Source organism: Strongylocentrotus purpuratus, unplaced genomic scaffold (genome assembly GCF_000002235.5).
Source record: "Strongylocentrotus purpuratus isolate Spur 01 unplaced genomic scaffold, Spur_5.0 spur5_scaffold_20, whole genome shotgun sequence".
In the NCBI taxonomy this organism is placed as follows: domain Eukaryota; kingdom Metazoa; phylum Echinodermata; class Echinoidea; order Camarodonta; family Strongylocentrotidae; genus Strongylocentrotus; species Strongylocentrotus purpuratus.
This window is the reverse complement of record NW_022145606.1, coordinates 37,714,799-37,728,758: the sequence shown is the minus strand read 5'-3', so window position 1 is coordinate 37,728,758 and position 13,960 is coordinate 37,714,799. Positions and strand designations below refer to the sequence as shown.

General features: G+C 35.6%; 2 protein-coding genes across 2 annotated transcripts; both read left to right on the top strand.

The window, feature by feature from the left end:
• The first annotated feature begins 6,869 nt into the window (after positions 1–6,869).
• Positions 6,870–11,307, top strand: LOC115927437 (monocarboxylate transporter 2-like). Its single transcript, XM_030993322.1, has 3 exons — positions 6,870–7,206; positions 8,412–8,552; positions 10,847–11,307. The coding sequence occupies exons 1-3, from the start codon at positions 7,098–7,100 to the stop codon at positions 11,293–11,295; spliced, it is 699 nt and encodes a 232-aa protein (XP_030849182.1). The 5' UTR covers positions 6,870–7,097; the 3' UTR covers positions 11,296–11,307.
• LOC588727 lies at positions 11,301–13,318 on the top strand. Its single transcript, XM_030993323.1, has 2 exons — positions 11,301–11,760; positions 12,915–13,318. Exons 1-2 carry the CDS (start codon positions 11,337–11,339, stop codon positions 13,049–13,051), a joined length of 561 nt encoding a protein of 186 aa, XP_030849183.1. The 5' UTR covers positions 11,301–11,336; the 3' UTR covers positions 13,052–13,318.
• Positions 13,319–13,960: the final 642 nt, after the last annotated feature.

Sequence of the window (13,960 nt, the reverse complement as noted above, 5' to 3'; positions counted from 1 at the left end):
GACTTGTTAATAACACTTGAGGTAGCTTTTAGTATTTTAATCCATTTTTAATGTACAATGACCTGTTGGCTTATTATGTCCTGTGATATCCTGTGTATAGCATTATATGTTTGTTTTGTTTGTAAAACATTTTAGAGATGTGAATTTGTCTCTGTTTTGTGCAATGATATGGGCTATGGTGCCAGCATCGACAAAATGTATGTCGCGATCCGAATATGATGCTATAAAGGACACCAACTAACCTGAATCGTTGTTGAGCCTCTAAATGTATTCGTTATTAAATTACATCTTAAAACATTATTCTAGTATTAACATGTTGTACATGTACATGGAAAGCACAGGATTATTTCCTATCCCGACGGTGGATACTCAATTTGTTTGAAATGTTTAGCCCCTCCTTCTACCCACCCTCACTTACAGCCGCTATGTAGTTCTCTTTAGAACTAGAAACTCAAGAAAGATTACCAACAGTCCTTCTCAGGACTACCAACATTCCTTTTTAGGACTACACACACTCAAGAAAGAAAGATTTGCAGATTGGGGAACTGTAAGCCTACTGTATAAGCTGGCTATTATGACGTTGCCTTACAATTGCAATAATTATGTGTTTTGTAGTTGATATATTGTACATTATATTATGAATATGTTTTTGGTATTTTCATCTCGTCAATTGTTGTAGATACATGTGTATGCATATTCAAATGTCTTTCATACTGCCATACTGTCAAATCTGCTTATATCTTTTAATTATGTCGATTTAATATCCGTCTTTAATGTTTATGACCTGTTTTAATACGTATTGTCTTCTGTCATTTCCTGTGAACAGCATTCCATGCTCTCTTCTTTATGTACTGTTTAAACTGTTTGGAGATGTAATTTTCTGTCTCTGTTTGATGTAATAATATATGTTATAGCGCCAGCTATCAATACACTTTATGTAGAGATCGGAGTATGATGCTATAGAGGACACCACCCTGAAATGTTTTGAGCCTCTAAAAGAAAATGTTATTATAACTCCATACTAAAAGACATCGTTTAACATTATTAGCCAGTGAGTATTTACATGATGGGAGACAGCATCAGCGTCTACCCTGCTTCAACTGTATACAAATGATCGCCCGTCTACAAAGACTATATTATTTGTTGTTTATAGTTTGAATAGGCACCTTGATTGGAAAAGGTCTCTTTCTTGACCTCTGCTAGATAATCTATATAAATGTGGTACAACAAGTTTCGTATATTTTTTCCTTTAAAAAAATGCAACATGACAATCATATAAATACCTCTAGCCTTTACAGGAAGTCATTTGTAGGAAAGTTTTAAAGATACTATGTCCCTTTTGCAGCCAACATCAAATTATGTAGAATTTTGCAGGAATTATGAATATGTCAGGTATGTCCTATCCGTTACATGTAAACGTTGCAGTGTCCTAATGTTCAAATCATGCAAGGAAACCCGTTTACTTGCTAGACTTCACTGTCAGACACTATTGAGTGACTGACTGGCCTTTTTCTTCTTTGGTAATAACATACGTAACATGAGCTGTAAATGGTACATGAGCATTTTTCTACAGCAATAACCCACTTCTTGTAATGGCCAAAATGAAACTGATTGAATCTTTGCGCAGCACTAAACGTACGACCATTCGGAACGATGGTCTGAAAATCAGACTATTACTTACTGGCTCTATAGCTCTTAAGTCGATTCGACAACTAATAGTCGTTATTTTCCCACTTAAAGACATTTTCAAGCTCCCCTTTTTAGGGAAGTTCTAAATTAGTATTATCTTTCAAATGCCGTTGGAATTTATCCTTTTCATTTTTTGGACCTGCAAATGGGATATAGTACCTTTAACATCGGAGAAATAGAGAGGTCAACATTTTAACCAAAAAAGTATAAACCACAATGTGTTCGATATCTAGCTTTGATTGCATTTATTCTAGTATTGATATTTGTTATACATTAATATACAGGAAGCACAGGAACATTTTCATAAGTTGTATATTACGCCGTTGCCTTACTATTCCATAACCATCTTGTCTTTCGTTCATTTCAGTCGGTATATGATGTATTATAATATGCTTGTGTTTTTGTATTTTCATCTCGACATATGGTAGATACATACATATGTAAATGTCTTTCATACTGCCATATTGTGAAACCTGCTTCCATTTTTGTATTGTGTTGATTCAATATCCGTTTTAAATGTTTATGACCTGTTTGCTTTATCTTCTGTCATATCTATATTCTATGCCGATTTTTTTCTTCTATACTGTATACACTGTTTGGAGATGTGACTTTCTGTAATGACATAGTTTATAGCGCCAGCTATCGACACAATGTATGTTGATAATAAATATGATGCTAATAAAAACACCAATCTGAAATATGTTGAGCCTCTAGATGTATTTGTTATTATGACTTCATACTAAAAGGCATCATAACACATTGTTGGCGAATTACTATTTACATGATGGTCGACACTTACATCGTCTATCAATACACAGTATCACCATGTTTTAACTGTATAAAAAAAATAAGATCGCCCGTCTAGAAAGACTCTAGATGTTTATCATTTCCTTTAAGAGCGTTTCTCATGGAAGGAAGTTATACATAATGATGACAAACCTATATAACTAGCCTGATTTTCTTGTCTCCCTTGAGAGGCCTTTATACATTGGTTTTTCCATAAATAACCTTTTGGTATTGAAAACAATATCGTACTAGGGATATTCTTTATTAAATTATAAATGTGTTTACACTACATGATTAATACATTTCTATCGTTTCCTAGTTGTTCGTTGTATATTTGTAATACATAATATTAAATGAAAAGTAAAAAATAACAGTCATTAAATCCTTTAGACATATAGGGCAACATAGAAAGAGGAATATTAAGAGCTTTATAAAGATTGATAGAGGGAGATAATTCAGAAAGATGAAGAGAGAGGGAGAAGCAGGAGGAAGAGAGATAGGGGTGGTGCGCTTACGGTAACTACATTGCTCGACTTTAATGAATTGCTCTTCATATTATTCTTGACAACCCTTTTAAAAATTCAATAAAACATACCACCGTATATTATTCGTAACTTTATTAACAAAAACTGCCACCATTTCCACTTTATTATATACAAAAGACACTTGCAATTGACATGTACATGTACCATTTTCATCATACTCTATAAACTCGGAGTGAAATCTTATTATGACGCTCTATAAAGAATAGGCAAGATTTAGTGCGCCCTCTTGGTGTAAAGGCAAGTTAATATTTTAGATGCCATGAGATTTTACAATGCGCTTAGTAAAAAATATAAAAAAATGAATGAATGCTTTACAGCTCTCATTAATTGTCACTCATTCTATCTTCTATTTTTTCAATTATTACTTAATATTCTATTTACGGTCAGCTATAATTGTGTTTCTTTTTATTTTCGTGATGATACAAAGTATATATTTGAGCTAGGTTTGCGGGTACACCACGTATTCATGATAAATAGAAGACGATAGATACAACCTATCGAAACATCGAGATAGAGCATGAGTGGGCACTTCCAGGGCCAACTAACCATGTTGAAAGAATACGTGGTATATACAATCACAAACCTCGCTGAAATCTATCTTCACAAATCACAATGGAAGCCTGCAAAGATTACAAAACAAATAATTCGATGTAGTTTCAGTTTTATTTACATTTCCAAGAGAAAAATCAAACAAAACAGCACAATGTTCGCCGGATGGGACTGCGTGTTTGTTTTTGATTGATTATAATATTTTCAGTATCAGTTTTAACCTTGCTCTTTCAGTTATATCTCGTGTATTGTAATATATACAGTATCTTTATGTATAACTGTTTTGAACTGTCTTGTAATTTGTTGGAGTATGTTTACAACCTCGTTACCTTCAATTCATTTCCCCTTTCTTATATTTTCTTTCCCGTTTCATGTTTACTTCTCTGAATCTCTTTCGTTCTCATATCTATATTTAAGGCGGACCGGAATAACCCAATAATTGTAATTATTTAACTTACGTCTTCTTCGTGTTTTAAAACAGACGATATGCCCTTCGTGATTTTGTTTATATTCATAAATAATTGAGTATTTTGTTGATATGAAAATATGGAAGAAAATGAGAGCTACCTTGAATCGAAAAAGGGAGGTTATTTTGGCAAAACTGCTTTGGCAAAACAATGATTAGCCCTAGATGGTGCTATTCATATTTCCATGCGTGCCGTGTTTACTGTGATAATTAAGATGGCAGTCCAACCTTTTAATTGTAAGTAAGTTCACTTGTATGGAAGCAAAAAAGGAACATCAGAGTGGAAAAAAGTTTGAAATAAATCAGACAAGACAGTAATACGAGCGTTATGAATGAATATACATACAACCCCTTAATCAATGTGAATCTCAAATTGACAATTTATGTAATGGTCATGATGTCGTTACGTACAACTCCCATTTGTCGTGTACAAAGATATCCTTAATTCTGTTTTCCTCCTAAGTATACCTTCTCGCCTTGGGCACTACTAAAATATATTATCAAAAGAAAATCACTAGAAAAGGCCTTCCTGAGTCATCAATTTATACAAGCGATAATAGTTGTGTGGGTTGATACAACAAAAAGAAAGTTGTCCGACACTACCGACCTTCAAATTATTGAATTAGCCAATTTCATCGCCCGTACGTCTAGTAATTACAATTTAATTAATTTTCATAATTTTTGCGCGATTTTATTCAAAATGTCACCTGTCTGATTCTCAAAATGTACTGCTTTCTTTTACGGCAAGGAGTATTTACCCTAACGACCTGGTCAATCCCCCCTCAAATCTTGACGATTATCATTTTTAACCGGGGTGCCGCAGGTTATCTCTAAGGGTTCCGCTCTCTCGCAAAGTTTAGAATCAAATATGCCCGAACGTGTGTACATGGCAAATGACGAGTGTCAGAGTGATGCAAAGTGAATTTTCAGTGACGTTTTATTTACCGGGGGTAGCCACTTCAGTTATGAAACTGCTCTTCCAGCGGGCCCTGCATAACATAGTTTGTTATTACTACCCTTCTCTAATCTAATATGCTGAGCGCCTAGCTAGAAGGCAGAAGGTCCCATTGTTAAGCAGGGCTCCCACTTAGCCGAGTTGGAGCCTCGAGTTTTGGCGAGCTGGCGCAATCTTATGGCAAGCCGTTTTATCATTAAAACATATTTTGATACCTCATTATTTTGTGACACTGGCAGGTCACTATTCATTCTTTCTCTCTCTCTTTCTATTTCTCTTTAGTATATACTTTTTTTCAAAAAAGGCTTAAAAAGTATTTCTTCTTTCTCTTTAAAAAAAAAAAAATATTTCCCTTTCTCTCTCTTTCCCTTTCCCTTCATTTCCTTCTCTCTTTTTTTAGGTTTGTTGGGGGGGGGGGGGGGAGGCAAGGGCTTTTCGCATGAACGGGAGGTGGTGGGTTCGAACCCGGCCGAGTCATACCAAAGACTTGTAAAGCAGGGCTCCCACTTAGCCGAGTTGGAGCCTCGAGTTGTGGCGAGCTGGCGCGATCTTATGGCAAGCAGTTTTATCATTAAAACATATTTCTTGATATCAAGAATTACCATTATTAGATTTGGCAAACTAGCCGATTTTGATGCAATCAGAGCCGGACGGTTACGAATTCGGCTAGAATTATTATTCAAAAGATTCAAGTAGACCTCGCCGTTATCACAGTTTACACCAATTTGAGCAGCTGCATGCACGAACTGCTCGTAAGGACTATATCAAAATGTAAATCAGCAGTTTATAGTTATGTCGAAATAACTGCTATTATGTAAAAATGTGTAGAACTGGTGCATATGCATGTGACATGTGAAATTTAAAAGGTTTCTAATTGTAGTCAACATGGGCAGTTGAGTACGTTGACACGCATGATCAGTCGGCGTTCGTCGTGTTCTCGTCCACTCAATCTAAAAGTCCCTAGTGTTACGCTTAGAACTCACGCATGCGTTTCAATAAATTACAAGAGTTTCCACTCCTTCTCTATCACCTCCCTGCGTAGAGTGAGAGTCAGCTTTGTTAACACTCTGATGGGTGTGGCGCATCCCTCATTCGTTTTAAAATTGCCGCTTTCTCCTCGCACTTCGTCGTCTGAAGACGGAGTTCTCAGTCGCTTAAAACTTAGCTACGTTTGTAGCTATGGATAATAAGGCTTGTAAACCTAAAACCAGTAATAAAGGCTCACATATTCTCGCTACCCCAAATAGCGATTCTGCCGAGATCCGGGGAAAATCTTGAAAACGCGCATTGCATTATGGGATAGCTTTTCGACATTACAGCTTCCTGTGCCGTCCTCCACAACAACACAGCGTCGCTTTCGCTCGGAAAGTTCGTGATCACAACCCTCTCTTTCACGGTAGAGTTTAACGGCCTTTTGTGCTAAAGTCACTAATTCTGCCCGAAGCTTTCCATTGCATGGTATTCCTCTGTCCGTTAAGATTTTTTTAAGTTCCGAAACTGTTTTTTTTATTCATTTTGTGGTCGACGAGAAATACATGAACTGAGTGTTGTCTCTACACTGTTTACTGTATCGTTTGCTCGTGATTGTGACGCTGGTCGCTACATGCACAATTTTAAGACACTTATTTTTTTTAACTTTTAGATTAACAGAAAAAAAACATGAATAAAAATAAAATCTTTCCTGTAAACTATTTTTTGCTTTTTATTGTATATTCAAATTGAATAAAAACAAACTAAATTTAATGCATATATTATAATCTGTACAAATTACACTGATTGGCATTGATTTTAGCGTGCGTGAAAACTCTGCACAGCGAACACAGGCGCTAGCGCCAGCGGGATGGGACTCTATACCGGAAGTTGTAGTGACGACCCGAGAGAGAGAAAATTACCTCGTCTCGCGAATTTCGAGATTTTCGTACCTATTTAGAGTAGCGAGAATTAGTTTTTTCCTCCTACTCTCTTTTTTCGTGTCTCTTTACAACAACATCAAGGGCGCCATACAACAACAACAATGGCTCAAAATAAACATCTGAATGATTCCCAAGATCCATAGCGGTACGCCATAGTTCTCAGTAAGTGTCTAGTCCTCTTTGTGGATGGCGGAATGGCTAAATCGTTTGGAGTTCTCATTCCCGAGATGGTGGAGCGGTACGATAGTGACTACAAGACAATTGCTTTTATCTGCAGTCTGCATTCACTGATGTTTATGACAGGTAATATAATTAATTTTATTTTCCTTTTTTTCAATCTCAATTGATTGTCCGATATTGGAAATTTGATTTCCTCACAATATATAAACGTACAAAGACTAAAGATAACTTGACATACATAATATCAGGCGCATACGCAGGATTTTTTCAAGGGGGGGGGGGGGGGGGTTAACATTTTTAAATCGGGCCGAAAATTTCGCAACGACTCAGCCAGCCGCTGAATAAGCGGGGGGGGGGGGGGGGGGGAGGCAAGGGGGGGGGGGCGGTAAGAGGTCACTTTTTTTTCTTTCTTTTTTTCGAAATTTGAAAATTTGACATTTTGCTTCGTTAGGGGGGGGGGGGGGGGGTAAGGTCACCTTTTTTAGGTCAGCATGGCAATAATTTATTTATTTTTTATTTTTTTATTTTTTTATTATTAAAAAAAACAAACAACAAGCAAAGGGGGGTTTACACACATACAAATACGCGTCTGCATAATATATACGATATACCATGACATCGAAATCCTTCATAATATTGATATACAGTAGTTTTCTTACGTTATTATAAACAATGGAAGTGAAAGGAAGTGTTCAAGTGAACGGAATGGCGGGACTCGAACATTAGCCATGTTCAGACGTGGCCGCCAAGTCGGCGTAAGTTTTTCCGTGCAGCAATAAATATTCCATGAATATTTGACTTACACCATTAGTTGTCCTTACGCTCTTACTTAGATCAAGTTGCCACGATTAAGTTAATACGATCTTCCACCGACCCAGTATATTTGTGTCTGCTTCTAAGACGATATCCATTGATATTGGTAATACCAATGAATATCTTTTTTCTTGCACGTAGAAGTATAGGAAATTACAGAATACCTAAAACTAAGGAAAAAAACATAACGTTATTTGATCTCTAACTCTCATCGTCTGTTTTAAGTGAACCAACTTAATATGTACTATATATTCGTTCTTACAAGTGTATTTATATACTGTGGAGCAAAACTTGGACATGTAAACACAAATTAGTAGTAAACATGAAACAATACTTTATAGCCAGAATTAGAATGCTTGTTAATAATTGCCGAATAAGTCTACAATTATGAAGCATGTGCTTCACCATTTTGTGCTACAACAACATTTATACATGCAGCATTATAACTTGTCGCTGTGATTTTTTAAATTCATGTATATTATATTTCTTAATTTTTATTTCTTTAACCCCAATAGCTCCCATTGCTAATGTCCTGCTGAAAGTGATGAAGCCTCGAACTTTAGGAATATTCGGTGGACTACTGGCCGCAATATCTATAATGTGCGCCCCGCTTGCAAACTCAGTCTTTGAACTCGGTATACTGATATCTTTAACAGGTAAGTAGACGTGTAATTCCTGGTTATGATATGGTCACAAAACATGACGTCATTAGGCCAACTTCTCCTTGTCTCTCTGTCCCGCATATAATAATAATCATCATAATATTAAATGATGATAATATTAATAATAATAATAATAATAATAATAATAATAATAATAATAATAATACCACTACTACTACTACTAATAATAATAATAATGATAATAATAATGATAATGAATTTTGGGTGAGGGGGGGGGGGGTGGTTGGAGAGGGACCTGGGGGTTCTTGCTTTGCAAAACAATTTCAGAAGCTTGAAACCCCCTCCCCGAACCGCCACTGCCCTGCTCAATATACATTGCCCTCTATTGTTATTATTTCAAATACCTCTTGTTGCCTAATGGATTAACATAGCAATGATAGCAATCAGTTATGTAAAGGGCCATGCACGTGGGGAAGAAAACGAGCCGCGTGTATAAGCCTATGTATACTACCTTAAATCTTTATGAAGACTAAATTGTAATTAGATTAACAGTTTTCGATTTATCTGTTACCTTTTCATTAAATCGCAACGGTTAGAGCTATGCAATACCCCACGATATTTTTCCTTTTTTTTTATTTTGACTGTGATATCTTCCCGGAACTGTTTAAAAATAACCCATCTAAGGAATTCGACATATCACAATCATGTCGGTTAGATAATGGGTTTTAAAGGAAACCTCATCCCAAAGAATAAAAATTAGATGTATTCCTGCCCTTTTGTGTACAATATTTCTAACGAAATGTAAAAGAGATATATAAATTAAGATATTATGGGCATGATTTGATGCCTTTTAGCATGACATGGGCTCAGCTATTTTCTTGAAAATGTGACGTACCATGTGAAGTTATACATGTACCATGTACCAAGCTTTAATTGGAAAGAATTTGAAGTGCCTGTTTAAAGAAAATCACAAATATGGCAAATAACGTATAACTAAAAACTGGTAATGTAACAGATGGCTATCGTACAAGTTTTAGGTCAACTACAAATCGGGTGATTTATAAAACAATATAAATAAAACCACCTCCATAGCATCTGAGATATGCGAGAGAATCGCCAGAAAAATGACGATGTTTTAAAGCCTTCACAATATGAACTAATCATGCCCAAGCAGACGACATCCCATAAAGAATGAACACAATTGCAATGCTCTTATTTCTCAAATTATAATGAGTTTAGTGTATATAAATGTTATGGAATTTTACACCATTCTAAAGGGATATGAAACCGATTCTGATAACTGAATTATTTTGTTGGTAAATACACAGGATAGGGGTTAATGATCTATCAAAGAAACAACCATTTCAAATTGAAAAAAAAACTGGAATAATAGCATGGACAGCATCTGTTACCTCTTGAAACGCCGAACATACCGCGGTGTATGCAGCTGAAAATACAATGGCGTCTTATTATGTTTACAAGCGACATATTCCTTCATTTTCTTATCCTTTCATTTTTCATGAGGAAAAATCATATCTGAGAAGAAAGAAATTATATTTTGTGAATAAATATAACAAGTTTCATCTTTGCAATAATGACAATAAAGTTAGTTCTTAAAATCAATGAACCTCCTTCAAAATTTATTAACAAAACCTTTACTTTTCAATGAGGAAAAATCATATCTAAGAAGAGAGAAATTATGTTTTGTGAACAAAATATAACAGGGGGGAAATTGTTACTATAATTCCTTAAAAAATACTAAACTATAGCAGTTGAGAAGAGCATCAGATAATTCATACAATTAGTGCTCTGGCAATTGTAGTACAAAAGATAGTAGCAGGTGAATGAAATGCTTCATCACCACACACAGCAACAATTTTGAATACATTTACTTGATAAACGACTTTACATAGTACTTCACGTTATCAAGACAATGGCGAACGCCTCCTCCCCCACAGTAAAGTAAGGGTTAATGACAAGCCTTTCTTCTTTCATTTCCTAACCCCTCATCGAGACTCTCCGGAACCTTGCTATTTATTGAAAGAATAAATACCCAATTTGTGTTATGCTAATAGATATTATTGTCTTTGAGGTATTGATATTCGCCTATTAATTCTCATGAAACCGTAATGTTTCTAAATAAGGTTTGTTGAGTGTTTTGAAGACAAAGATATTTTAAAATTAATTTCAATGTTAATAATTAAAACCATAAACCGGTCTTTGAAGAAGAAGAAAAAATACGTTGAGTTTGATGCATTAAGACCAACATTATTATCAAAATTAAGATGTGATTTATTTACAATTTTCTTTCTCTTTTTTTACTATAGGATTTGGAATAGTTATGGCAGTCTTCTCCACACTGGTTACCCTCGCCAGATTTTTCCCAAAGTCCTTTATCTTCTCGAACTCACTAACGCAGTTTGGTATCATATGTGGTGTCTTCACAGTACCCATTATTGTCGAGAGGTCGCTTGAAGCGTATGGCTATGACGGTGCCTGTCTCATCTTAGGTGGGATCTCACTTCATGCTGTGGTCTCTGCGATGATTCTTAGACCACCAAAGGACCTCTCTTCGAGTACAGAAGAAAATACGCAGCTTATGGTCACACATTCATCAGGTGATAGCCATTCTATCATAGAGAACGAGAAGCATCAAGGAGGTGCAAATTGGGGAACTGAATCGGATAATGATGGCTTCTCACGCTCAAACACGGAATACATGCAGGTGGTAGTAGACTTCTTTCATTCTCTTCCCTCAGTTGGAGAGTTTTTTTAAAATCTTTCATTCTGGTCGAAGAGCTATTATGTACACTAGTTATGCCTGCCGTCTTCTTGGCTAACTACGTCTTTTATGTTTGGCTCTTATTCCTAGTCCCTCACGCAGAAGGTTTGGGAATAGATCCATCAAGAGCCGTACTTTTGTCTTCGATTGCAGGCATTGCTGGTACAGTTGGAAGCATAGTCTTTTTGGTCCTCCTTCACTTTAACTACGACACAACAATCATCATCATCTTCTGTTGCTTGGTGTCTGCCATCTCTTTCTTCTTGGACACACTCAGCTCGACGTTTGTCTTCTTAGCAGTAATGGCAGGTGTTCAAGGGTTAGCCCTGTTCGTGGTTCGAACTATTTCATCCGTGATGGCGAAGCTAGCAGTAAGAGATGCACAGAATATACCAAGTGCACTCTCCCTCTTTTTCTTCTTGGAAGCAGTAGGTGTAGGAGCAGGAGATACAATATCAGGTATATATACATAGGTGGTACTGGGCCCTGTTTCATTAAACTTGATATCAATAACAAGTTACAAGCTACTGTTATAAGCTACTGAAATCATGGCATCTGATTGGCTGAGAGCAAATTTGTCATTGAAATTTATATGAAACAGGCCCCTGGTATGCACGGATTAATTATTGGTGATTAAATCTACTTATTTAAACAGGCACATAAAAGGTTTGGTCTGAAGAGAGAGAGAGCGAGAGAGAGAGATGGGATTCTCCTTTCCTTCTCCATAATTTTACTTTTCCTCTTTTAAAATGTCTGTCAGGGGCGAAAATTTTTGTCTTATGGTTTGTTGGGAAATATGCTTATCTCTCCTCACAAACAATGTTTTATTGACGCCACCTAAACTACCAATGAAAATACAAGTGCAAGTACTGATTATGCATTTCAAAATGTTTTCTGTGTTATCCTTTTAATTTTTCAAATAAAATATACACAAAAAAATGTCAGTGCATCACTGTATTGTTGACAGCCCAGGGTAAATATAGGTCCATGAAAAATGAACTCACAAACAATAAGCCGTGTTCATACAAAATAAATAATTACTAACTAGTCAAATCTTTATAGTAAAAGCATAAGCTAGATAAGTAAAATGTGTAGTTTAAGTAATTTCTAAAAATCACATGCATAATTTTTCACTTTAAATATGATTACACCTGTTACTTGCGGCGGCTAGCAAGTTCTCAAGTACTTACGTACAGCAGCAGATCCTAAAATAGCGTGTTTTTTGTGGAAATCTCAGCAACACAGAGTATATTTCAGGATTATTCATAAATGTCACATTCAGTTACTATTGTTAACGGGAAGATGATATCATTCACAAGGCGCGTAAAAATCCAAATCTGACCTCAGCAGCCGTCGCGACTGTATTGCCGATTCAGCGATTTGTGGATAGTTATAGCAACAATGAGGGCTTTTAATAAAGCCTGTATGGTCCAGCATGGTCATTTTAAATTAAAATAACCGCAGAAGGCAAGGGGGAGGGGGGGGCGTATCACGTTAACCACATCACTGGCCTATCATTGTTTCATATGATAATGATAAAATATAACATTCAGATTCTATTATTTTGACATGACTATGTAACTTAACTGTTCTCTTTATCTCATTTCGATCAGGGCACATATATGATGTCACATCTTCGATGCACACAGTCTTCATATCGTTTGGTATTGCTCTTGTTGTTGCGACGGCCAATCTTATCATCTTTGCCATCTTGGTTTGTTACAAGGCATCAGTAAAATCAGATTCTTAGGTGAAATACGGCCTTCATGTGAAATATTCAATATTTTATGTAATCTTTACAAATATAAAATATTGCAAGCAGATATGTCAAAGAAGATATTACAAATACAAACGTTACTTCCAAAGACTTAATGCAAAACAAAACGGAGTTAAGTCTTTTGTCAACTCTGTGTGTTGCTATGGCAGGCAGCAAGTGAAAACGAACACGTTTAATCCAATTATGAAAATCCAAGCATTACTTTAAACAAATAAAACTTTGTTATTTCTGGCTCATTTTTCCCGATTGAGGTGTCATATGAAAGGACAGAAATTGAACTTTCTAGAAATGTGGTTTTAACTTTGAAATTCAGATACTGCCCGCCAGATGATTTTTTTTTTAATTCCTCTCTTCAAATATTTTTAATCACTTATGCGTGAAATATGCATCATATGAGTTGCATCAAATGAAAGGGGAGGATCTAAGCCTTTACAAACATGTGTAATTTATTAATTATAATGGCAATTAAGTTATGACAAAACATCGATAATTCTTGGTTACGTTTCTTATGGGACGCACTGTATAGTGTTGATGTTCCATAATCCATAGAAATGTAGGATCGTAATCTATCTACATTGAAAAAAGAAGAAAAAAAGGAGTCATTCATATGTATCTCACCTTCACCTAAAATCAAATGTAGGAAGGTTTTTGAAAAAATAGGATAAACCACTTATCACAAAGTGTTTGATATATATTTGATTGCTTTTGATTTAGTATTAATATATACTGTTAAACATGTATTTAAAAATCATAGGATCACTTCCATAGGTTGTATATTATGCCGTTGCCTTACAGTTCCATAATCATCCTGTTTTTCATTCATTTCTGTCGGTATATGATGTATTATAATATGCTAATTTGTGTATTTTCATCTCGACATCA